This window comes from Nicotiana tabacum, chromosome 19 (assembly GCF_000715075.1).
Source record: "Nicotiana tabacum cultivar K326 chromosome 19, ASM71507v2, whole genome shotgun sequence".
Classification (NCBI taxonomy): Eukaryota; Viridiplantae; Streptophyta; class Magnoliopsida; order Solanales; family Solanaceae; genus Nicotiana; species Nicotiana tabacum.
The window spans coordinates 77,733,558-77,759,090 of record NC_134098.1 but is presented as its reverse complement, the minus strand read 5'-3'; the positions used below and the strand labels follow the sequence as shown (position 1 = coordinate 77,759,090).

The 25,533-nt window shown below is 34.8% G+C and overlaps 3 protein-coding genes across 3 annotated transcripts; 2 read left to right on the top strand and 1 right to left on the bottom strand.

Annotated features, from left to right (window-relative positions):
* The first annotated feature begins 1,335 nt into the window (after nt 1–1,335).
* On the top strand, nt 1,336–9,519 carry LOC107766214 (probable N-acetyl-gamma-glutamyl-phosphate reductase, chloroplastic). Its single transcript, NM_001324909.1, is given in 14 exon segments — nt 1,336–1,433; nt 1,585–1,746; nt 3,744–3,851; nt 4,190–4,276; nt 4,426–4,476; nt 4,561–4,632; nt 4,772–4,891; nt 5,623–5,683; nt 5,774–5,854; nt 6,764–6,843; nt 6,942–7,031; nt 8,231–8,359; nt 8,455–8,598; nt 9,314–9,519. Coding segments are annotated over 13 exon segments (1,218 nt in total). The 5' UTR covers nt 1,336–1,364; the 3' UTR covers nt 8,563–8,598; nt 9,314–9,519.
* A 3,692-nt stretch (nt 9,520–13,211) lies between these two features.
* Nucleotides 13,212–16,830, top strand: LOC107766206 (uncharacterized). The gene is made up of 4 exons (XM_016584957.2): nt 13,212–13,452; nt 14,384–14,812; nt 15,453–15,711; nt 16,649–16,830. The coding sequence occupies exons 1-3, from the start codon at nt 13,351–13,353 to the stop codon at nt 15,681–15,683; spliced, it is 762 nt and encodes a 253-aa protein (XP_016440443.1). The 5' UTR covers nt 13,212–13,350; the 3' UTR covers nt 15,684–15,711; nt 16,649–16,830.
* Nucleotides 16,831–17,101: 271 nt separating this feature from the next.
* Nucleotides 17,102–18,458, bottom strand: LOC142173245 (GDSL esterase/lipase At5g03980-like). The gene has a single exon (XM_075238039.1). It carries the CDS (start codon nt 18,362–18,364, stop codon nt 17,240–17,242), a length of 1,125 nt encoding a protein of 374 aa, XP_075094140.1. The 5' UTR covers nt 18,365–18,458; the 3' UTR covers nt 17,102–17,239.
* Nucleotides 18,459–25,533: the final 7,075 nt, after the last annotated feature.

Sequence of the window (25,533 nt, the reverse complement as noted above, 5' to 3'; positions counted from 1 at the left end):
CCCCCTTTATATACTAGTCTCCTACGGGCTAGAGTGTAAATATTAATTGTTACACAAGTCCTTAATATTTACAAGATAATGGCTTTCTCTAGAATTCTCTACAAGCCTAGAAGATTCGAAGAACTTTCATAGCAAATCCATAAGCATCTAGGGTCTTTCAAAGGAAATATCCATACTTCTGTAGAATCTTCTCACAAATAAAAACTTTTCTCCTACGTAAGCTTCCACATGGTATTAATATATGCCAAATGGTACCTATGTGGCATGGTGACGTGGCGGGTCATCACATCGTACTATAAATCACCTCCGACTATCTTACAGCCTTTTCCTGTAATAAAATTTTGAGTTAACAAATACTATTGAGCCAGAAAGATTCAAAACAACCGTCTCTAAACCTACCACATATCTAATATTCTTCTGCTGAAGATTCAACAATATTTAATTGAACGGACAATACTCAAATAAATATTAGTATTGCAACAAAAAAAAAATTATTCCCTTTTTCTGTCCTATAAAATAACTTGACATTTTTTTTAAATAAAAATATTTTTTCCAACAATTAAATCCAATATTCAGTTTTTTCTTATCGGTATGTAATTCATTTAACTAATAAGTTTTTCGTTTAAGATATATATTACACAATACCGAATAATGCAGACGGAGTCTCTCTAACAAATATTTAGTAAACAAGACAATTAACTTACATTTTGATAATAAAAAATATAAATCTGAGACTTTTTGGTCAACACCGCTAACTTGAATTTGGTAATCACCAAACCAAGGCTTCGTTAGCTAACTAATCCAAATTAAATTTAGATTTTTCCCCCCACCAAATTATATTTCTGGCCAATAATTTTAGATTTTTCCGCTATAATATCAACACACTTGCAGTAAATGGCAAGGAGTTAAAAAAACTTTATTATACAACAACAATAACTACATATTCCAAACAAATTGGAATTGGTTATATGAATCTCCCTTCACCATTTCACTTCATTTAAGTTTATTTCGAGCCAATTGTATACCAAAATAAAAATATTTCCCACTAATTAATTAGTAGTATATGGACTTTTTTGAAGAGATTTTAAATCTAACTCTCCCCCAATTAATTCCTTCACTCATTATACTTTCACGCTAATGAATTAAATAGTCTATTTTACCCATCAATTATTTCACATTTTCATAATATATTCAATCAAAACACAGTACTAATATATGCCCAAGAATCACATGTCTAAAATTGGAGTAGGTGGAATCGGGTCAATTGATCTTTATATATTCGTTCGTCCACAGAGACAGTTCTATACTCTTTACTCATCTGTTTCCTGATTTTGCGAAATTCATACTGAAAGTGTGAATCTCCAATGTCTTCTTCATTGGCTGCACTCAGTTCTAGCCACTTCAATGGAGCTTCTTCCGTTTGGAAAATTCAGGTTAAGTACAACAATCTAAATGCTCAATTTTGAATCCGCATTCATTTAATTCGCAACTGAAATCTCAATCGAGTCCATAATTAGTTAGGGTTAGCTTTATGAAATGCACCTTTCTATTTTCCTGCTTTCTGATTAGTGAAGCGATTTGCAGGGGGAACTGAAGGTTAGTAAGGTTGGGAAGTTCAGAATAAGAGCTACATCGATGGCGACATCATCACCAGCGCAAGGCTTGCAGTTTGGGGAGGGTAAAGCTAACAAGCTGGACAAATTGCGTATTGGTGTGCTTGGAGCTAGTGGTTACACTGGTACTGAGGTCTGCACATTTTGATCTTGCTCTTTGTCGATGGGCCCCGCTTCAGTTTATTGTTCAATTTCTGATTGTTTGATTTTCATTCTGTGAATTTTGAAAAGAAATAAGCCTGCAAACGAGTCTTAAAGTTATACTCTTTGAACGCAATCCGACATTATGCTTGAAGGATGATGTCTGATAAATGTTTATTTTACTCGTGCACTAAGAATTACTCCCTATGTTTCAATTTATGTTAACCTATTTGACTGGGTACAGAGTTTAAGGGAAAAAAAGACTTTTGACACGTGTGGTCTTGAAAATGCTATACCATTTGGGTGGTTGTGAAAACTTCTCACTGACTGAAGGTAATAGTGGAAACCTAAAATTGAAGAGTTCGACTAAAAAGGACGTTCACATAAATTGAACCAGAGAGAGTAGTTTTTTGTAGCGATTCATTGTTTCTTTTCATTACATTTGAAAACATAAGTTTTTTTAGCAATTCAAAAAACTGAAATGCAAAACTGACACTTGGTAGAGATTGCTTCTTGCCCTTATTTTATTTTATCTATCTCATATGCTTTTTAAAAATTGCTATCATCTTGGCAGCAAGATCTACATGTTGCCCTAATACTTTTTAAAACTAAGCTCAATAAACATGCTTAGATGTAAAACCGAAAAAAGATCATTTTCAAGACAAACTCTGATTGTTTGAGATAGTGTTATCAAAGGCGAAAAGCGCAAAAAAGCTCTAAGGTCTGTTGGGGCTTTAAGCGCAAAGCGCAAATAAAGCGTGGGTTTTAGTGAAGGAAGGCGCAAATGGAGAAAAACTACAAATATTTATGTGTAGTCCAAGACTAATATCCATAAGCATGAATACCAAATATATGGACAAAAGGATTGAGGAAAATTTACGATAAAGTGAAATATCAGTTGGTTAATGCCGTTTCTTCATCCTTACACTCATTGGCAAGGAAATGTATGTCTTAGAGCCTTGATGACAACATTGAGGCGCCCGCTAAATGAGGCGAAGCGCTCAACATGTTTTGAGCCTCGCTTCAGTGCTTAAGCGCACCTTTGATAACACTCACAGTGCTAATGTAGTTGTTCTGAACTTGGATTGTGCAAGGTTTGTGGTTTAAGGTACGACGGGAAAGTAACCTTTTCCACTACACTGATGATCGTCGCGTGCTGTTAAAACAACCAAGATAGTTTAATAGCTTGTTTGGCCAAGCTTCAAAAATCAGCTTATTTTGAGTAGTGCTTTTTGTCAAAAGTACATTTCTCAAAAGTGCTTTTAGGGAGAAGCTACTTTTTCTGCTTCTCCAAAATTACTTTTACTTCTACTCAAAAGCACTTTTTGTTCTTGGCCAAACACTTCAACTTTGAAAAAAAAGGCACTTTTTTTTTTGAAAAAAAATGTGCTTTTGGATTTGGAGAAGCTTGGCCAAACAGGCTATAGGTTCCTAATATTTAAGAGGACAAGTAGCTTTTATTGCTATAATGTTTCAAAGAGATTGAAGATGGTGAAATCTATCAGGGAACGATATGGAAAATGAATCTACGGTTTCTTCTAAAACTTTGTGTGTGGGTAGTCAAATCGTTTTTGGAGATCTTACATAGTGGAAGAAGATACTTATATTTCTAAATCATGATATGCTCGAGAGGAGAGTTTTTACTTTTGAGCATTAGAAGTTATGTGTTATGTGCGGGATAACGATTAGAAAAAGTTATGCATTATGTATGGGATGAAAACTCTTCGAAGATAAATGAGAGAATATTCTTTCCCCCCATTTTAATTTAACTGAAGAACCCAATATGGCTAAAATGTTAATGGCGCTTTTCTGTAACCATTTATCCAGGTAAGATAAGTTAATGTTCTCCTTCTGCAGTGCGTGCTATCATGTCATTTTGGGTACTTTTGCTTGGTTACATCATGCTCTTGTTTTCATATATCATTAGATGTATCATGACCATCCCTCCAATCTATTATTTTCGCTTGACAAGTATAAAACTTGTTGCAGATTATTAGACTCCTGGCAAATCATCCACATTTTCAGATTACTTTGATGACCGCTGACAGGAAAGCTGGCCAATCAATAGAATCAGTTTTTCCTCACCTGGTCACACAAGTATGGATCTTCATATTCACCTGCTTGTATTCTTTCTTATGCTTTTTGGAATTACTTTTGAATTTCATATAGGACTCAAAAGTAGGAAAATATTGGACAAGTAATTGTGGATCTATTTTGCTATCTTTGTTTTTTGCTTGACTTTCTGACTATATGAAAGAATCATGAAGGAGATTGAGTCTCTTCTATATCTCTCTCTTCTATTAGAATTTTGTAAGATCATTTTTCATTCATGCTCTTTGCTTTCTGAGGGGAAGGATTGTGCATTTTCAATTTAGACCATGAAGTATTAATTTTACTTCCTCTATATCTTTTCCTTATCAACCATTCCCATTCAGGATCTTCCGAGTCTGGTTGCTGTTAAGGATGCAGATTTCTCTGCTGTGGATGCTGTTTTTTGTTGTTTGCCACATGGTACAACTCAGGTTTGTAGCAATTCCATATCTCAGATTTCCCAAAATCAATCAGCCTCTTATCGAAGGAAGAGTGGTTTCATTTGCCTATCATAATTTCTAATGGAGATCTTGAGACTTGTATATAAGTTTTTATTTTTTTAATTAGTTACATTTTGCAGGAAATTATCAAAAGTCTTCCCACAAATCTAAAGATTGTTGATCTTTCTGCGGTATGCATTCAGTTTATACTTCTGTTATACTTCTCTGCATCTCAAAATTTTTCTATACTTACTGTCATCATCATGGTCATGTAGGACTTCAGATTGTGTGATATTGCTGAGTATGAGGAATGGTACGGCCAGCCTCACAAAGCAATGGCTTTGCAGGTAGAGTAGTCGATTTCTTCTCTCCCTCGTTCCAGAAAAATGAAAAAAGAGGAACTTCATGTTTGGTACAAATATTGAGTATCTCCTTGTGGCCAATATAAGCTCAGCAGTTTGAATGAGTATTCTTCGACTGATGCAGCAAGAAGCAGTCTACGGCTTGACTGAGATTTCGAGGAGAGAAATTCAAAGTGCACGTCTGGTTGCAAATCCTGGTTGTTATCCAACATCTGTTCAACTTCCTCTTATTCCCTTGATAAAGGTTTGCATCTAAGTTGAAAACCGAAGCCTATCTTTTATTGCCTGCATTGTGAGTTTTGTCAGAAGTTTTTGACAATGGAAGTATCTGGTTATATAGGCCTCCTTTGTTGGAAAATCTGAAATTTAAATGAATAATTCCTTCTAAAATTATAAGAAGAAAATAAGCTTCTCGGAAATAACCTTTTATTGACCTTCATCTCATACTTTTACTTAAGTCCTTTTTAACCTTTAAAATCTCCAATCTTTGGAACCAAAAGCAAGTTTGGAACATCCCAGGTAAGAAATTTCAATGTTTGTGTAAATTTTTTAGTCGTCCAGAAGCCCATTTTTATCGTAATTTAGTAAACAACAGATACCAATTGAACCAGTACCTGACTAAAGTTTAAGTTGCTAATATAGGTGAACTTCTTGAAAGTGCGTTTGACTAGTCGGTTTTGTTGTTCTTCCAGTTTCTGATATCTGAGATTGATGCAATTTCCATTAAATGTGCATTCACGAGTGTCTGCTACAATTTTCTGAAAATCTTACGATCCCTCTTTCTTGAGAAAAATGGCTTTTACTTGTGTCAGCTTCTTTTACAAAATGTAACTAAAATAGGCCTTTTATAATTTGAACACATGCTTTTTTTGCCTTGCTGTTAGCTTAAGGTGCTTGATGCACAGATGCTATAATGCTCATGCTAATGTATTTAGTTTTTCCTTTCCTTGGTTGATTCTGTCTTTATTATTGCAGTCCAACCTCATTGAAGTGAGAAACATAATTATCGATTCAAAATCTGGTGTTAGTGGAGCAGGTTTGTACTTTTTCGTAACCTTTCCTAGTCATGACAGCCATTTGTACTACTTTAGCAGTAGTAACCAGCTTCTCGAACTTTATCTTGAAGGTCGTGCTGCAAAGGAGGCAAATTTGTTCACTGAAATAGCCGAAGGAATACATTCTTATGGTATAACCAGACATCGGCATGGTCAGTAATCCATTTCCGCTATGCAAATAATGAATTGTTATAGTTATTATTTCTTAATTTCTTAAATGGAGAAATTTACTAAGTTAATTGCTACATTAAGATTACTAATTATTGGCATAGCATCTCACCCTAACATGATACTCTGTCAGCCCAAGCTGAAGGTTGAACCAATTCAGGAAAGGATAAAAGATATTTTAACAACAACAACAACCCAGTATAATCCCATCAGTGGGGTCTGGGGAGGGTAGTTTGTACGCAGACCTTACCCCTACCCTGGGGTAGAGAGGCTGTTTCCGATAGACCCTCTGCTCCCTTCCTCCAAGAACTCCCCACCTTGCTCTTGGGGTGACTCGAACTCACAACCTCTTGGTTGGAAGTGGAGGGTGCTCACCACTAGAGCAACCCACTCTTGTCCTTAAAAGTGGGACAAGAGGGTACTTAAAATATAAAAGATATTTTAAGTATTTATACAATAAAAAAAACAAAATTCATCTGGCTTTTGAAATAGCAATAACATGATTCTTTCTTAGAATGGTGGGAATAGTATTTTGCTGTAATATGAAAGACTATTATTAACCAATACACTAGGATCAGATCACGTCAAGCACAACAATTATTATTTGATGAATACTACGATTTATTTTGTAATTGACTTTAGTTTAGAAGTATTCTTATATCAGAGAAACACTGAGGCTTTTAACTTAATGGTCTTAGTTGAGTGACTTCGATTCTGCATGAAGTTCAGTTGTTTATGTCTTCTCTTTTTATCATGTGATATACCTCAAGTTTTCAGAAGTTTGCAAAACGGGTAGTTCATTGTTGACAAAATTTCCATTCTCCTGAGTTTTGCTTAGGAAAATTCTTATCAAGTGTAATTTCTACAATTAAGAGTTCTGATTTCATTCACAGTGCCAGAGATCGAACAAGGATTATCAGAAGCTGCAAATTCAAAGGTTACTGTTAGCTTCACTCCACATCTTATGCCAATGGTAATAGCTGAACATTCTTCAAGTTTGTCTAGTTTGCGCTGCTCAGTAGGTCCTCCTCTTAGTCTGTGTTTTTATCTGCGTTATTTTCTGTGCTACAGAGCCGTGGTATGCAATCTACTATATATGTGGAAATGGCTCCAGGGGTGACAACTCAGGATTTGAAAGATCGCCTTGTTAACTACTATGAGGTATGAACTTTCCGCTGCATGACCTGGGTAGCGATTAATTCATGGATTTCATTACCATTTTTGTTTCTGCAGTTCAGCCCGATAGAACTCCATTTCTCCAGTTAGTAAAATCCTCAATCTATTTCTGTTTTCAATGTATTCTGTGGTTGCATATGATGTCACATCCCAAGTGTTTTTTTCCCTTTTCAAATTAGGAAGAGTTTTCAGTTTGTTAAAAGAGGGAGTACGTGGCTTCATGCTACTCACTGACCTTAGATACCTTTTGTAGTTGTAACTTGTGACGAGGTCTTCTTGTAATTATGAGAAACCACGTAATCTATCTTTTGTGCAAAGACTACAACAACAAGGGGAGGGTAGTGTGTACGCATACCTTACCCCTACCCTGGGGGTAGAGAGGTTGTTTCTGATAGACCCCGGCTCAAGAAGATGAAAAGAAACAATAGAACAGTAACAACAACAAAGACCAGAAAGATAGTACCAGCAACCTTAGAACCAGAAAAATAGCTGGAAAGACTACACTTATATTAAATTTTTATTATACAATCTGAAGGCATAATTTTAGAAGTTTTTGCTAAATCGGAATAAAAAATGATTGTTGTCTAAGAAGGTCGATAAAAGAAAGGTAAACTTGGGGTTTTAATTGCTAAAGCTACAACTACCAAGCACGGTGATATCTTAGCTGTGGGTGATTAAACCTGCATTTGTTTTGCATTTTATGGTCAATGACCTTTTTAAGAGAAGTATGACTAGTCTGGTTCTTTATTAGGTCTGCCTCATACAAATGTAATCAAAGCTTAGTCTGGATCAAACCAGTTCTTTCAACTAGCCATGCATGAATTATCTGACAGCTGATCTCTCCTTATAAGTACTGTTGTTAAAAGAAGTTGTACTCGAATCTCAAGTCTCATCTTTCCAGTTTGACCACAATAGCACTGCTGGAATTAATAGCAATACATATAACACTTCATATAGCTGATGCCAACGAGTGTTGGGATTGGGACGTAGTTGTTGTTGTATATAACATTTCACCCCACACCAAAAGATATTGAGATATTTATATATCTGTGTGCAAGTGGAGGGCACTTCTGTTATCTTTAGAGTCCAAGATAAGTAGTTATGATATTCATCTGCATATGCATAAGAAAAGGTTATGTTTTCCCTTTAGGATTGATATATGTGTTGTATTTCACCTTCTCCAGCATGAAAAATTTGTGGTGTTGCTGAAGAACAAAGAAGTTCCCTATACTCGACATGTTACGGGATCAAATTACTGCCTCATGAATGTATTTCCAGACCGGATTCCTGGGAGAGCAATAATAGTATCTGTTGTAAGTTTTGCAGCATGTTTTTATAGATTGCATGTGATATTTTGGTTAGATTTGGTGTTGCTTACTAAATTCAAACTCCCAATTACCTTTTGTAGATTGATAATCTTGTTAAGGGAGCTTCTGGTCAAGCCTTGCAGAATCTTAACGTAATGATGGGAATTCCAGAGAATTTAGGACTCAGTTCCTTGCCTTTGTTTCCTTAGGATATACTTGTGGTTTGATCCTCCTGATGTTTTAAGGTAAAAGCTCTTCATCTAGCAATTGTTTTCTGGAAAATGGTAATGAGCCAGTTGTTGTCAACTGCCATGTTTATCATGCCACCTCCTTTGACTTTTCTTGTTCTCTTCTCTTCTCCCCTCTCTCTCTCTCTCTCTCTCTCTCTCTCTCTCTCTCTCTCTCTCTCTCTCTCTCTCTCTCTCTCTTGCGTCGTACCTGAATAAAGAAAAAAAGATAAGAGAATCTATAATGTAGCATGAAATGTTTCTGAATTGTCCTTTGAGGCGACAGGAGTATGTACTGGCACAAGTTAATTCCTGCCAGTTGTTCTACACCAGTTATTTTCTCTAATTAACAAAATCATTATTTTCCTCGTTCTCTATTTGTCTCAAGTCCTTGTAATGAATTAGGTTTTACGTAGCATATTGATGGGTCAAATGCTGTATCTGATGCTCAAATTTAAGTATCAACTCTCGGATATTTACTTGTTGTCCATACTCTGCTTGACCAAGAACTGAGTGTTTCCTAGCTAATCTAGTCATTGAGAGCAAATAATGTTATGAAGAGACCTATAAACTCTTTGGTTTAATTAACAATTCTTTTTTTTTCAACAAATGAGCACTACTTGGAATGTGTATATCGTCATTCTGGAAAGGCAGTTCTGAACTTCTATTGAGATTTGTGTTTTCGTTTGTTTGACATTACATGACAGTAATGCTCCTCCATTCTTTCTTGCAGGTATTTGTGAAGCCTTATTATTTTCCACAAGGAGAGACTGCTTCAAGATATTTTGTGGAAGAGTTTTGTTTGCTGAGTTTGTAATTGCTGTAGAAGTATTCCCGTGTATCCTGGCTTAGTTTTCAAATGTACCCTATGTTTGATTGCTAATTTTATGCCTCAGAAGGAAATTATGTGCCATAGATAAAGTTGAACAGGGGGTGGATGTGCGGTCCCGGGGCTGGCAACAAACTTGAATAAAACCAAATAATTGATAGTATATGAAATCTTTGGGCAAAGTTGGCTTTATGTTTTGGCGAAGGACTGAATTTGTCCCTTTTCAGCCAGATTTGGTACTTTTCCACCAGTGAGCCAAAGCTCTGTAGTCTGTACACTCGAAATCTTGTCTAAACACTGGGCCATCTAGCTGTAGGGTCTTAATACAACACTGAGTGCTGGGAAAAAATTATTCACACCTAGTGTTTATACAAAACTATATAGTTAATCATGGTTAAGTGAAATATTAAGGTAAAAATGCACTACAATTAATTATGGTGAAGTGATTGAAGTGTATAAAATAAATACATGCCATGTATTTATTCCAAACACAGTGTTTATGCAAAACTATATAGTTAATTTTCACAAGCTTTGAAAATTTATCCCACTTCAAAAGTCAGTCTAAATTATTCAGCGTCTTAACATTTTTGTAATTTAATTTTACATTATAATATTTTTCTTCGACTTTCAAGTGGTGGAAATTTTCCATCGTCATTTAATGGAACTGATTTTTTTCCCCAGCCTTTTCATTCCTTAGCATTTCATGCATAGTATATTCGTTTTGTAAGAATTTACCTGTTTGGTTTGGACATTATTACACGTTTAATAAGATTTTTGGAGTTCTATACTCAGAATCATTTTGGTTAGTGTACCAAATATTATTTTTGTCAAATAACTAACTTTTTTCTTCTAATGAAACCGATCAAATTTAAATAAACTATAAACCATATACAAATAATCGTAAATCAAAATCCAAACCATGCCATTTTTTCCTTGAACGAAGAAAGTAATGTAATGTCATGAAATGTTAAAGAAAATTGGAAACTCAGCTCCTTTCCCTTTCATAATTTTTTACACGGATGATCTCTTTATAAAAATTATTTTCTTAATTAATAATACTTTTTCTTTATTCCAAAAATAACAGATTTTATTACAAATGTAGCATTATAAAAGAATATATATAACTACAATTCCTTAAATGCCTCACCCAATATTTAAGGAAATCGTTTTCATTTTAAAAACTTAAATGTCGCACTCGCACCCAATGTTTAAGTAAACTATTTCCATTTTAAAAACCAAATTGGCAGCACCCAAATTTAAGGAAATAGTTCCATTCTCAGTAACATCTTGTAAAGGTTTTTAGATTTTCTATCTCTTCCCATAAAACCAAAGTACCAAAAATCTCAAAGAAGTTTTCCTCTATTTTGCTCATTTACGCCATCTTCTTCTAAAAAGATATTTATTCTTCAACCACACAGTAAAGGGGAACTAAAATGATAAAATATAACATTAATATACTTAAAATAGCAATGTGATTTATAAAATAAAATACCATCATTATATCGGGTATATTAACATACTAGAATTTATTTTTGTAATTTATACGCTATTATATATACACACACACACACACACACACACACACACTTATGGCTGAAGAATTTATGATAAAATATAACAATAATATATACATGATTTTTACTTGGTATATTATTTGGTGTAAATTATAGAAAATTTTACCTCTTATTGCAAAGGTATACACCCTATTTATTATAAATCAAAATCATTTTAAAATATTATTTTCTATAGCTATCTTTTATATTTTATAGCAAAATAAATATTTATGGTATATACTACAATTGATGAATGAAATACGCTATTTATGTTTTTTCTCTCTCTTAGACAGTTGGACATACCTATTTTTAAGGTGATTGCCGTATTAATGAATACATGGCGTGAATACATGCGCGTACAGCTGGAGTGCTGGACTGCCCTGATTTTAGACGCTTTTTACTGTTGTATTCATGAATACAGCAATGCGAATACATGCGCGTACAACTGGATTGCCCTGATTTTAAGCACTTTTTGCTACTGTATTCATGAATACAACAGCGCGAATACATGTGAATACATGCGCGTACAGTTGGACTGCCCTGATTTTTAGCGCTTTTTGCTGCTATATTCATGAATACAACAAAGCGAATACACTACCGTAACAACTGAATAGTAGTCATAGGAAGTAATTATGTATATGGTAGCTATAAAAAGTTAATAGCCACAAAACAATAGTGGTTTATGAAAATTCCTTAAATTATATATGGTTTACATCGTATACAAATTATCTGTTGAATTGTAGTTTATTATAAATTATACACGATTTATTCAACATATATTATCACAATTTATATTCCACCCTTCTATATGTATATTATTATATATACATGTTATATTTCAGATTTGGTAATTTCACTATTTTGTGAATGAGAACAAAAAACACTATGTAATGTGAGCAAATAACAATAATTAAGTACAAGTCTCTTTTAAATAGTATAACTTGATTAGCCTTTTTCAAGGAAATAAATGCCTTGAGTACGTGATTTTGGGTCTAGGTATTTAAAGCTTTTTGCTAGGAAATATAATTATTTAATTGCCATGTATATAAAATACCTGCTAGGTTAAAAATTTCTTAAATTTTGCCTATTTTGGTTTTTTGCCCTTTTTTTTTTCAACTTCAACTCAATTATCTTGCGATGCCTACTTTAATTTTGCAAAGGAAGAACTAGAAAAAATTTATGACTTTTTTTATTTTACAGGTCGGCAAAGGGCCAAATATACCCCTCTACTTTCGAAAATGGTCTAAGAATATCCCTCGTTATACCATTGGGTTATCTATACCCCTGCAGTCATACTTTGAGTTCAAATATACCCCTCATTTAAACGAAGGGACACGTGTCATCGTCATGTTGGTCAATTCCAAATATTTTCTAATTAATTAAAAAGACCCATTACCCCTACCCGAAAAATAATTTTTTTTACTAAAAGCTGAAAAAACGAAAATATTTTTTTTTCAGTTTTTACAAAAAAATTGCTTTAAAGGAACTGAAAAATATTTTCTAAAACAATATTTTTGTAAAAACTGAAAAGCAATTTTCTAAAGCAATTAAAAACTGGAAAAAAACTGAAATATTTTTAACTAAAAACTGAAAAAAAGAAAATATTTTTTTTTTCAGTTTTTACAAAAACATTGCTTTAGAAAATTACTTTTTAGTTTTTTTTTCAATTTTTACAAAAATATTATTTTAGAAAATATTTTTCAGCTTTTTTTAAAGCAGTTTTTTTTTGTAAAAATGAAAAAAATATATATTTTCGTTTTTTTTACAGTTTTTAGTAAAAAAAAATTTCAATTTTTTTCCAGGTTTTACAAAAAAAATTGCTTTAGAAAATTCATTTTCAGTTTTTTTTTCTTTTTTTTTTCAGTTTTTACAAAAACATTGTTTTAGAAAATATTTTTCAGTTTTTTCTAAAGCAGTTTTTTTGTAAAAACTGAAAAAAAAAATATTTTCGTTTTTTTCAGTTTTTTTATATAAAAAAAATTTGCTTTAAAAAATTATTTTTCGGGTATGAGTAATGGGTCTTTTTAATTAATTAGGAAATATTTAGAATTTACCAACATGACGATGACACGTGTCCCTCCGTTTAAATGAGTGGTATATTTGAACCCAAAGTATGATTACAGGAGTATAGATAAACCAATAATATAACGGGAGTATTCTTCCAAAGTAGAGGGGTATATTTGGCCCTTTGCCGTTTTCAGTTTCAATTGTATACTTCCCATAAATAGACGGCCCATTTAAGGCTCTACGGATCATCCAAATTCGCTTCAGTGAGTTTACCCGGATCCGACTCCACTCTTCCAAGTTCCAAGACTCGCCCCTTAAACCCCTCAATTTCATGCCTAAAAAGACCTTATCTTTCATGGCGTTTCTGAAACTAGTTTAAAAATGGCAGTTTCTTATACACAGTTTTCGAGTGTATCTGCAAAACTTCAGTTCCCTACTATGATGTCTCTCAAACTTAATTCTCCAGCCGCCAATGGCTTTCAGGTGACCCTCATCACATAAAGAGATTTTTATTTCTCAACAGTTCGTTTTCTGCTATGTACATAAGTTTAGAATTTCACCCACTAATAAAGTTCTGGTCTTTTTGCAATTTAGCATTTTTGATTGCTTAGCTCGTACTTTTGTGTTTCTTGAATATTTAATCATGGATATGACTCTAGTTTTTAAGTATTGGATGCTAGACAATGAGTGGAAAATTGATGTACGGTGAATTTTTTTAATGTCTGCTGGATTTACTCTTTGCTAGTATTGCTGTAATAGTAGGTGTGGAAAATCTAATTTTTACTTTACTATATAGCACCACATTGACAAAATATCACGACTTTGGCAAATGATCATACAATGGAAAGCTGAAGTTTCAAATATGTAGAAAGCAGCATTGATGATAGGTTAATCTGTTTTCTGCTGAAAGGGGTTTTCTTCTTATTTTTTTTTTTGTATTTCTCCGCAAGCGATAAAAAGGGAAATGTATTTTAATTGCTCTTTGATGGTTAGGTTGATAAGCTGAACTCTCGTATATTTGCCATGGAAAGTTTGCCTGCAATATTCTCATATCCATGTTGGTTTACTAGCGGAAGACTTATTTGATTCATCTTTTTTCTGATGTTTGATCTTATTTTAGTCATCTGTCCCTATGCTATATATATTGAAACCAAGCTACTGTTTGCATTCTATATTTTACATCTAAATGGGAAGATACATTTATTTAGTTCCTTTTTGGGTTGACAAACCAATTCCAGAATGTTTGTAGTCCCTATTCTCTTGTCCTTGTTTTGGTTCTTTCTCTTGTTTTTATTGCTCTTTGTTTATTGTTTTTGTCTTTGTTCTTTTTATTCAATATTTTTTCTGGCTTGCTTCTTTTCTCCTGTTATTCACTTCACTCAATCTGGATGACAGTCGCCTTCTATCTTGGCAGATTTTACGACCGTTGACTAAGTCTAATATGTGCATTTTGAGCATCAGATCATATGGGACACGTCCAATTGCAAGACCTAGAATAGCCTGCAATATGAACATAGCAGCTGGACAATCTGATGAACCTCACAAATTTAACTTGGAGAACATAATAGACCGGGCAAGGAAATTGTGGGACAGCACTCCTACACCTGTCAAGAGTTTCCCTTGGAATAGAGCACTGGACAATTTCGTTCAACTTATTCTTGACATTGTTTTGATAGTCACCAAATACTTGTATGTACCAGTACTTGTAGTTACCTCAATCAGTGAGTTGTCTTACTGTGCACATGAAAGGAAGCTTTATATCACGCTGTTTCCTTTTCTTGTTGGTGTTGCTATTGCTGGCATCTTAAAGTCCGCAGCTCTGGAATCATCTCCATCTCTCAAGGTGATCTTTTTTGTATCTATATAGTTCATGAAATTCTAGCAGAAGATTGTTGATGGTTAAATTCCATGTTGCCGATTCAGTTTGTTTCGTGTAAATAATATATCCGACATTACCAATTAAATGCTCCTATTAGATATTTTCTCAAGGAAAAAAAAGTGTATCTATTAGATTGCCTCTCAAGGAAGGGGAGCCTTGGCACAACTGGTAAAGTTGTTGCCATATGACCAGGAGGTCACGGGTTCGAGCCATGGAAACAGCCTCTTGCAGAAATGCAAGATAAGACTGCGTATAATAGACCTTTGTTGTCCGGCCCTTCCCCAGACCCCACACATAGCGGCAGCTTAGTGCACCGGGCTTGAAAAATATTAGATTGCCTCTGGAGTGTCTCTGCCTCCTAGTCGGTAAAACTTGGAAAGTAGATAGATGAAAAGTTCGCAATTATCCTATCCTTGTCCCCCCCCCCCCCCCCCCAAAAAAAATAAAAAAATAAAAAAAATTGTCCCTGTTTGGCTTTTTGCAATTGTGCACCAAAGTTTGTGCTGTATGTCTAATATTGATCTGCTTCTTTGTCCAAGAAGAAAATTACATGAATGAATTCTGGTTGTATACTGACATGTTTCTGCTCTGTTTACAATGCTAGAATGCAGAAGTTCCTTGGCATTTGATTGCCATTGGCTTTTTCTTCACTCTGCTAAAATTGCCGGGACCATATTATCCATATTGGGGTCGAATTTTTATTCCACACTTTGCAAATGGGGCATTGTTCAGAACCCTGTGGTTTGCTTTCCTCTGGTACAGAAGGCCTAGGAAGTCACTAGAAAAGACCCTGCCTGATTCAGTAGTTATTGATCCTGAACAGAAGGAGCTATAACTTCTTCGGCGTCGAAGTATTTGGACTGGTAATAACATTTGTTCTCCTAGAAGTAGTTTATCTGCATATTAGAACTCGCTGCTACTTGCGCCCTACGGAAAAATAATGCAGGCGCCTTTCCTTTGGTTATAAAGAAAGAAAAATAATACAGGCGCCGGTGCTTGGCCAAAGGTGTTCTATGAATGAGAAAGGTGTTGTATTTGTTTGTGACATATTTTTGCATACTTTAAGTGCTATGTGCTCTTTTCTTATTATAAGGGGCAAAGGGAATCGATAATGCAATCCGTTTGTAGCAAGTCTGCTTGATAGATCTTGCACATTTGTAAATTCTGTTCTGACTAGTGTCAGCCACCTTGCATGGAATCTCTGAATAAAAAGGTACTTAATTAATAACTATGATAAACTCTAATGATAATAGTTCTGAGAGGCAAAACCCCGTATTCCTTATGCAGTTGCATTAAGCTGATTTTCTGCCCTTATTTTTTTGTTCTTTCCAATTAAATGAATGTCCTTTTACTAAGGTCTAGGCTGTACTTTAATGCTTACTCAGAGAAGATGTTTCTCTTGAAAGCTCTTGAATACTTTCAGCAACAATTTGAACTTCCAACTTCAAAGACTTTGAAAGACTTAACTAAATGATATGATGAAAAAGTCATCCAATAATGTGTAAGGTTTCTGAAGTATGCTTAAGCATACTTGTAAATTGTAATCCCTTTGTAATAGTCAGTATGGTTAGGCTTCTTTACTATTTGACCATTTGAGTATATGACCTTTAACTTTTGGATGTGGAATTTCAATTATGAATTTCTAAAATAGTGGTAATGGCAGCGCCAGTTTCCTTTGATATTTAAGTTGTTAATTGTAGTCATGATAGCAGAAGTATTGCAATTGGAAGTTCCTTTCGTAGTTCAGAAAATTAGATATTTACAAGGCACTGTTATCGACTGATGAAGTTATTTTTGTAGGGGCAAATCACTATTTTTGGCAAATTGTTGATCAAGTTTGAAGATCTTTGATTTTCACTTTTAGAGGGGCTTTGGTTTTTAGTTCTAGAGAAGAAAGCTTCTTTGCAATCAGAAAATAGGTATAGCAGTCGAAAGTTTTCACTGTAAACATTTTCAGTCAGTATAATGCCCAACGTTGTGAGGAAGTGTCTCCCTTCTACTCTTTTTTATTGTATTTTGTTCTCGTTATAATTGGATTCTTATCAGGTTACTTACTATTAAGTATTAACCAGGTCAATTGGGAAGAGCAATCTTATACTAAGTTTCTTACAAACAGTTGAACCCTTTTTGTCAATCTCAGGCTTAAATTTAAGGTTGAAAGATAAAAACAGGATAAACAGATAATAAATAATAAGCATCGAATCATCTCTAGAAAAATATTTGAATTAAATCAGGATACTTTTATTTGGTATGAATCAAAGGAATCGTTAACTGTTACAGAAGCTAAAAGGGGCATTCCCCTGTACATATGAAGCAATATGAACCTGATCTTTTGAATTAAACAGATTACGAAAAAATCCAATGCTATTGAATTGAATACAGAAAACTGGCTTAGACGAAGAGTAAATGCCTAATAACATAAGATATGTCTCCAACTCGTGCATGAATCCTGGAATGACGCCTTGTTACTGCTGCTGCTGTTTCTTCTCCAACCTTCAATTCTGGGAATACGAATCCTTTCTTGCTGAACAGCGTATCCATCAGGTTCTCCAAAGCCTCAGGTGTCAATCGAAATCCATCCCAATGTAAATACGAAGCCCTATCAGAACATACAGCTACCCCTTCCTCTCCGCACTTCTTCTGCACATCAAATTTGAATGGAGCGTTGCCACTGCCACAACATGCCTTCATCAAATTATTCGTCTTGAATCCCAGAAACGCGTGGTTTTTAAGAACAGCCATGAATGCTTTGTAGTAATCTGCATATATGATGCGAACATCAGGATATTTCAAACGCAGCTCCAGAATTGCTTGCCATAGGTGATCATTGTGAAGCTTTGAAAACATATTAAGTCCCCTGTGGCATCTGTTTTTTCCAATTGAATCGCCCTCGGGAAACAGAGTCCTAAAACCAGGAAAGCAGCCCATGGGTAGAATTCCAGAAACCATGAGAGTTTTGGCTCCAGCTTCATTGATAAGTCTTTCTATTGAATTCTTAATTGTCTCCACCACTTCAGGCACGAGATGGGACGCCTCTGAACTAGATTTTCCATGTAAGAAGGCATGCTTGTAGTCGTTGATGCCGGGTTGATCCATAAAGATGAGCGCCTTCGGAATAACCTTATTGTTTCTGCCGCAGTCATGAAAAGAGAAGCAATCTTCATAGAAGAACCTCATAAAGGTAGAAATCTGAGAAAGTTCATGTGACTGAGGAGGCGGTGGGATGCCATTCTTGAGGAAGAAAAAGGGCTTCATGATGGTCGCTCCGGGCGTCGCAAAACTGAGGCCTGACTCGAAGAACTCGGTGCCTCGTTGGGTGTATGGTTGTGGAGAAGGCAAACTGAGTGTTGCAGCAATATGATCAGCTGCTGATGAAGAAGAATCTCCGAAACTGTATATGGAATTAAAGGGACCAACAGCTTCTCTCGCCAGAGAGAAAGACGAAACAACAACCAGACAAGAAAATAGTAATACCAAGACAACCAAATGATGGCTGATGCAAACGGAGGCCGCCATACAATCAAAGAGAAACTAATGAGAGAATTAAGCTACGTAGTAACTAGTGTAATTAGGTTTGAAGGCGTGAACTCTAGTTTATGGTACATACTGTATTTATAGAGGTTGTGAGCTTGGTGTTTAAGCAAAGTTATTGGTGTTTCCTAAGTTAATTAGAATTCGAGTTTTTAGTTTTCATTTAGGAATTTATTGAATTATCGACGAAGACTATTTTCCCTTTTCTTTCTTTTATCCCAAGTTTCATAAACCAAGGTGCACGATCCCCAAATTACTATTTCCATAACTTTTTAAGAAAAAGGAATTCAGTTTTCCTTTTTTACAAACTAAGTTTGAGAGCAAAACTTTGGGTCTTTATAAATATATATTTTTGTGAGAGAAAGAAACTTGAACAAACAAGAAAATTATGATATTTCTATATAATATTTTTGGCTTTCCAAAACAATTTTTATTTTAGCATATTTTAACTGCATTAACTATTTGAGTCATCTCTCTTTTATTCTCAATTTAGTAGGTGGGTTTTGGGTTACGATTTACATTAGTAAAATTACTAAATCAGAGCAATTCATTTTTATTTGTATTTTGTTACTTTAAAAAATTTCATTGTTCAATGTTATTTAATACTCTATTTGTTAAGTATCTTTTTTTTACTCAATAAATAATAATTTGATTTGTTACATAGGTGACTTCAATATCATTGCTAAGAAATGCTAGACATGGTACCTGTAGGAATTGTGTAATTCAGATTTAATCATAAGTTAAAGAAAAACTTGAGTTCCAAACTATTAGGATCGGGAAATCGGGTAATGCGGAATTTAGCCAAACAATGTTATAATGACAATAACAAATACAATGCAAGTTGATAATAACGGCAATTAAAGAAGATAAAGAAGACACAAATTTAACGTGGTTCGGTCAAAGTGACTTACGTCCACAAGCGGAGAGAAGCAATTTTACTATACCAACAAGAGTACAAAATTAGAGTAAATACTCTAATTAGTCCCAAATACCCCAAGAGAATAACCTCACAAGATCACTCCAAAGAAAGGGTTCACACAAGTGTTTCCCAACACTCACTCTCTTACAAAATACTCTATAATGAAATAAAGAAGGAGAAAGAAAGATAAGAGTGAAAAGCTCTTGAATTGGTGTGTTTACAAATGAGGAGAAGGTCCTCTATTTATAGCAAGAAATCCTTAGCCTAATAGTGGATATTATGTCATGGCAAATATCATGATCCACAAATTTGTTATAGTGGATATTATGTCATGGCAAATGTCATGAAAATTTGGCCCCCACTTGAGAAGAAGCCAAATTAATGGCCATATTACAAATCTTCACCTCCGCCTAATTTCGGCTTATATAGTAAATTTGCTCCACCTTCGCCGCAAAAACCCCAATGGGCAAAATCATTCTTCATAAATGCCAATCAAGTTTAGGCAAAGCTTGAACTTGGACACTAGAAGAGGTTTTGTGAACATGTCAGCAGGATTGTCTCTAGTGTTGATCTTCTGAACAGAGACTTTTCCTTCAGCAATGGTTTCTCGGATGAAATGATACTTTATATCAATGCGCTTTGTCCTTTCATGATACATATGATCTTTAGTCAAGTGAATGTCACTTTGACTATCACAGAAAATGGTAAGACCACCTTCGTGTGAACTGAGTTCCGCAAATAGACCTTTCAACCATAAGGCTTCTTTGATTGCCTCGGTCACTGTCATATATTCTGCTTCAGTAGTAGAAAAAGCTACTACATGTTGTAATATAGCTTTCCAACTAATAGTGCAACCACCAATGCAAAATACATAGCCTGTCAATGATCTTCTTTTGTCAAGATCACCTGCATAATCTGAGTCTACAAAACCAACCAAAGTATTAGTATTTCTCCCAAACTCCAAACATGTGTTTGAAGTATCTTGCAAGTATCTGAGAATCCATTTCACAGCATGCCAATATGCTTTACCAGGGCAAGCCATATATCGGCTTACCATGCTCACTTCTTGTGAAATATCTGGACGTGTACAAACCATTGCATACATAATATTACCGACTGCACTGGAATAAGGAACCTGTGCCATGTACCTCTCTTCTTCCTCTGACTGCGGGGATTGAGCAACTCATAACTTAAAATGAGCAGCAAGAGGGGTACTAACTGGTTTACCATCTTTCATGACAAACCTCTCCAAGACTTTCTCCAAGTACTTCTTCTAGGTCAGAAATAGCCTGTTGGCTTTTCGATCTCTTTTGATCTCCATGCCAAGGATTTTCTTAACTGCTCCCAAATCTTTCATCTCAAATTCACCTTTCAGCTGATCTTTCAAATTGTGAATTTCTGTTAAATCCTTAGCAGCAATGAGCATGTCATCAACATATAATAATAGGTACACAAATGAACCATCATTTAAGTTTCGGAAGTAAACACAACTATCATACATGCTTCTCGAATAACCATGACCCAACATAAAGGAATCAAACCTTTTATACCATTGTCTTGGAGACTGCTTTAATCCATACAAGGATTTCTTCAACAAGCAAATATGGTATTCTTTTCCTTCAATTTCAAATCCTTCAGGTTGATGCATGTATATTTGTTCCTCAAGTTTGCCATATAAGAAAGCTGTCTTAACACCAAGTTATTCTAATTCCAAATCATACATGGCAACGAAGGCAAGCAAGACATGAATAGAGCTATGTTTAACAACAGGTGAGAAAATTTCATTAAAATCAACTCCTTGAACCTGACTATAGCCCTTTGCAACTAATCGTGCCTTATACCTCACATCTTCAACCCCTGAAATGCCATCCTTTTTCTTGAAGACCCATTTGCAACCAACAATTCTTTCTCCTGATGGCGGCTTCACAAGAGACCGAGTACAATTCTTGTGGAGAGACTCAATTTCTTCATTCATTGCAATCAGCCACTTGGATGAGTCAACGCCAGAAACTGCTTCTGAATATTTTGATGGTTCTCCAATTTCTTCAGTTTCTTGTGCAACTGAAAAAGCAAATGCAACATAATTTCGAAACCTTAATGGTTGTTTACCTTCTCTTCTTGGCCTATGTTTGGCTATAGAATACTCCTCTTCTTCTGGTTAAACTTCAGGAGTCTCAACTTCAGGAATTTCAGCTTCTGGCTCAACTTCAGGAGTTTCAACTGTATTTTGCTCCAAAGTTGATGAGCTTGGCTCAGAAGGAATGCCAATCTCAATCTCCACCTGGTTCTGTGTACTCTTTTCTTTATATGTATTACAAGAACTAGAAGACTCTTTTCTAGAATGTAACATAGAGGATTCATCAAAGGTTACATTTCTGCTAATTATAAATTTTGGTGCTGTGGAATCAGGATACCATAGTCGGTATCCTTTCACCCCAGATGCATATCCAAGGAAAATGCATTTTTTAGCCCTTGACTCTAATTTTCCATCATTTACATGCATGTATGCAGGGCAACCAAATATCTTTAAATCAGAATAATTAGCAGGAGCACCTGACCACATTTCCTCTGGAGTCTTAAAGTTCAAAGGTGCAGAAGGAGCTCGGTTGACAATATAACAAGCTGTAGAGATAGCTTCTGCCCAAAAGGCATTTGTCAACCCAGCATTTGAAATCATGCAACGAGCCCTTTCCAAAAGAGTTCTATTCATCCTTTATGCCATACCATTTTGCTGAGGTGTCATTCTCACAGTACAATGTCGAGCAATTCCTTCATTCTTGCAAAATTCGTTGAATTCATCATTACAAATCCAAGCCATTATCTGTTCTAAGCCGCTTAACCTGTTTTCCTGTTTGCTTATCAATCAAAACTTTTCATTGTTTGAAATTTAAGAAAACATCACTTTATTTTTCAGGAAATAAACCCAAACTTTCCTTAAATAATCATCAATGAAAGTTAACATATTCCTGGCATCACCTTTTGATGGGGTACGTGAAGGACCCCAAAGATTTGAATGAATGTAATCCAAAGTACCTTTTGTTCTATGAATCGCTGGAGATTTAAAGCTGACTCTTTTCTGCTTTCCGAACACATAATGTTCACAGAACTCCATATTTCCGGTACTTTGGCCACATAAAAGACCTCTTTTGTTGAGGATTGAAAGATATTTTTCACTCATATGCCCCAATCGCATATGCCACAATTTGGTGATGTCAAAATCTGATTTATCTGATATTGAAACTGCAACAGCACCTGTAACAGTAGATCCCAAAAGAGTATACAACGTACCAGATCTGCGTGCTTTCATGATCACAAGAGCACCATGAGAAATTTTCAGAACTCCACCTTCACCTGTGTACTTGCACCCAAGAGATTCTAGAGTGCCCAAAGAGATGAGATTTTTCTTCAAGTCAGGAACATGTCTAACATCGGTGAGAGTTCTCACCACACCATCGTGCATTTTGATTCGGACTGTACCTTTTTCAATAACTTTGCAGGCAGCATTGTTGCCCATCAAGATAACTCCACCTCCAATAGATTCATATGTGGTAAATAAATTCCGATTGGGACACATATGATAAGAACAACCCGAATCTAAAATTCACTCATTGTTAGATTTGAAACTACTATTAGTTGCTAAAAAAATAGTTCCCTCAGTCTCATCAGCAACTACACTTGCTTCGGCAGTGTCAATATTTTTGTGCTCATTTTTCTTTCCTGTATGCTTTTCTTTGTTTTTTAATTTAAAGCATTCAGAAATAATGTGACCTTTCTTATGACATTATTTGCACATGACATTTCTGTATCTGGATTTTGACCTTGATTTAGGTTTCTCTCTACTTGAATCTTTCTTATTGGATCTACCTCTTATGAATAAGCCTTCCCCTTGGTTCTCACTAGTTTCCCCAGTAATATATCTATCTATTTGTTCTTTTGATTTTAAAATAGATTTGATATCTTTATAAGAGATATTATCCTTTCCATAAAGCATAGTATCTCTTATATGTTTAAACGACTGGGGTAAGGAAACAAGCAATAACACAACTTGATCCTCATCTTTGATTTCAGCATCTATGTTACTTAAATCCATAAGAAGAGAATCAAAAGTATCAAGATGTGTAAGTATATAGGTACCTTCAGCCAATACGAAAAGTGTAGAATTTTTGCTTTAGGTAAAGCCTATTTTCTACTGTTCTTTTCATATATAGGGTTTTAAGCTTTTTCCATATGCCTTTGGCTGAGCTTTCTGCTGCAACTTCACGCAAAACCTCATTTGAAAGATTTAAAATAATACCTGCTTTTGCCTTTTTGTCTATGACGGCAAACTCCTCGTCCGTCATTTTATCTGGCATCTTCTCCTTTCCTTGAAGTGTCAAATCTAAGCCATCCTGAATTAGGATAGTTTTTATCTTTAATTGCCACATTTTGAAGTTTGCACTTAGGTCAAATTTCTCAACATAAGACTTTGTTAGAGTCATTTTGGCTATTTAAACTAACCCGGTTAGATCTGGCTCAGATACCAATTTGTTAGGATCGGAAAATCGGGTAATGCGGAATTTAGCCAAACAATGTTATAATGACAATAACAAAGACAATGCAAGTTGATAATAACGGCAATTAAAGAAGATAAAGAAGACATAAATTTAACGTGGTTCGATCAAGGTGACATACGTCCACAAGCGGAGAGGAACAATTTCACTATACCAACAAGAGTACAAAAGAGAGTGCAAAATTAGAGTAAATACTTTAATTAGTCCCAAATACCCCAAGAGAATAACCTTACAAGATCACTCCAAAGAAAGGGTTCACACAAATGTTTTCCAACACTCACTCTCTTACAAAATACTCTATAATGAAATAAAGAAGGAGAAAGAAAGACAAGAGTGAAAAGCTCTTGAATTGATGTGTTTACAAATGAGGAGAATGTCCTCTATTTATAGCAAGAAATCCTTGGCCTAATAGTGGATATTATGTCATGGCAAATGTCATGATCCACAAATTTGTTATATTGAATATTATGTCATGGCAAATGTCATAAAAATTTGGCCCCCACTTGAGAAGAAGCCAAATTAATGACCATATTACACAAACCTTATACAAGTATATGTAGTTAAATGAAAAGTCTAGATTATATTTTCCACGAAAACTCTAGTTGCTTTCTGAAGGAGCAGCATATTTAGATCTACTACAATATTCTTTGACAAAAACTAATTTGGTAGTTAATTATTTACTATAAGAAACATTGTTCTTTTATCGATAATTTTATAAAGCTAGTCCGAGTAGGTAGTATACTCAGAGGTGGATTCAGGATTTGGAGTTTTCGGATGCCACGTAGCTTTGAACATCCATGTGTCGCTATTTATACATTGAGATAGAGTAACTATTTTGTTGGTTTGAGCATTTTTGGACTTCGATTTGGATTACTTATTTTTTGGTATATAATATAAATCGATTAAACGAAAGAAATGTAGTACTATATTTATGATAGAGCGAAGATTTGCAAAAGAAAATATTTTTTAAACTTTGTAAGAAAAAGGCAAATACTTAACTAATAAGACACAAAAAGAAAGTCAAAAGTTAACAAATAAAGTAAGATAGTTAATAATAATTACATAAGAAGAAAAATGAGAACGGAAGATAGAAAGCTTAACGTCACGTAGCAAGCCAAAGGGTTCAAAAATTGTTGCGAGGTGAGTTCAATCCTTTACAACCATGGTGGAATCTCTTACCCTTTGCCATTGACACCTTTGTATAAATTATTACGGTTGGTGGCGCTTTAAATATATATATGATTTCTTACATATATATACATATATACACAGTTTTGACCGAATCTTGCGAGTGGCGTACCACCCCTCGGGCTTTACTAGATCCGCCCCTGAGTATACTTGAGAAATAATGTCAGCTACAATGCATATTTGTGAAAATTCATTGAATTCCACTATTTTGAAGTCATATGGACTGACCGGTAAACTCTAATATAAGGATACAATCATTGTTGGACATGAAGAAAACTAAAAGAAGTACATCATGCTTAACAGGGGCGGCTCAAACACATACGTGACCTAAAACCAAAGTTTAATGTGAGGCCTAATAATTGAGGAGTATGAACGCAATTTTCTTCAAAAGAATATATGTAGCACGTAATAATTCTCACGTAGGTAGAAATGTTTGCATTGATTTATCATACATTACATGTTATGAACACATCAAAATCACCAACTATTCTGAATTT

Coding starts and splice junctions, on each gene's coding strand:
- LOC107766206 (XM_016584957.2), top strand. CDS start 13,351: ATGGCAGTTTCTTATACACAGTTTTCGAGTGTATCTGCAAAACTTCAG. Junction 13,453..14,383: donor CAGCCGCCAATGGCTTTCAG/GTGACCCTCATC, acceptor CTATCTTGGCAG/ATTTTACGACCGTTGACTAA. Junction 14,813..15,452: donor AATCATCTCCATCTCTCAAG/GTGATCTTTTTT, acceptor TTACAATGCTAG/AATGCAGAAGTTCCTTGGCA.
- LOC142173245 (XM_075238039.1), bottom strand. CDS start 18,364: ATGGCGGCCTCCGTTTGCATCAGCCATCATTTGGTTGTCTTGGTATTA.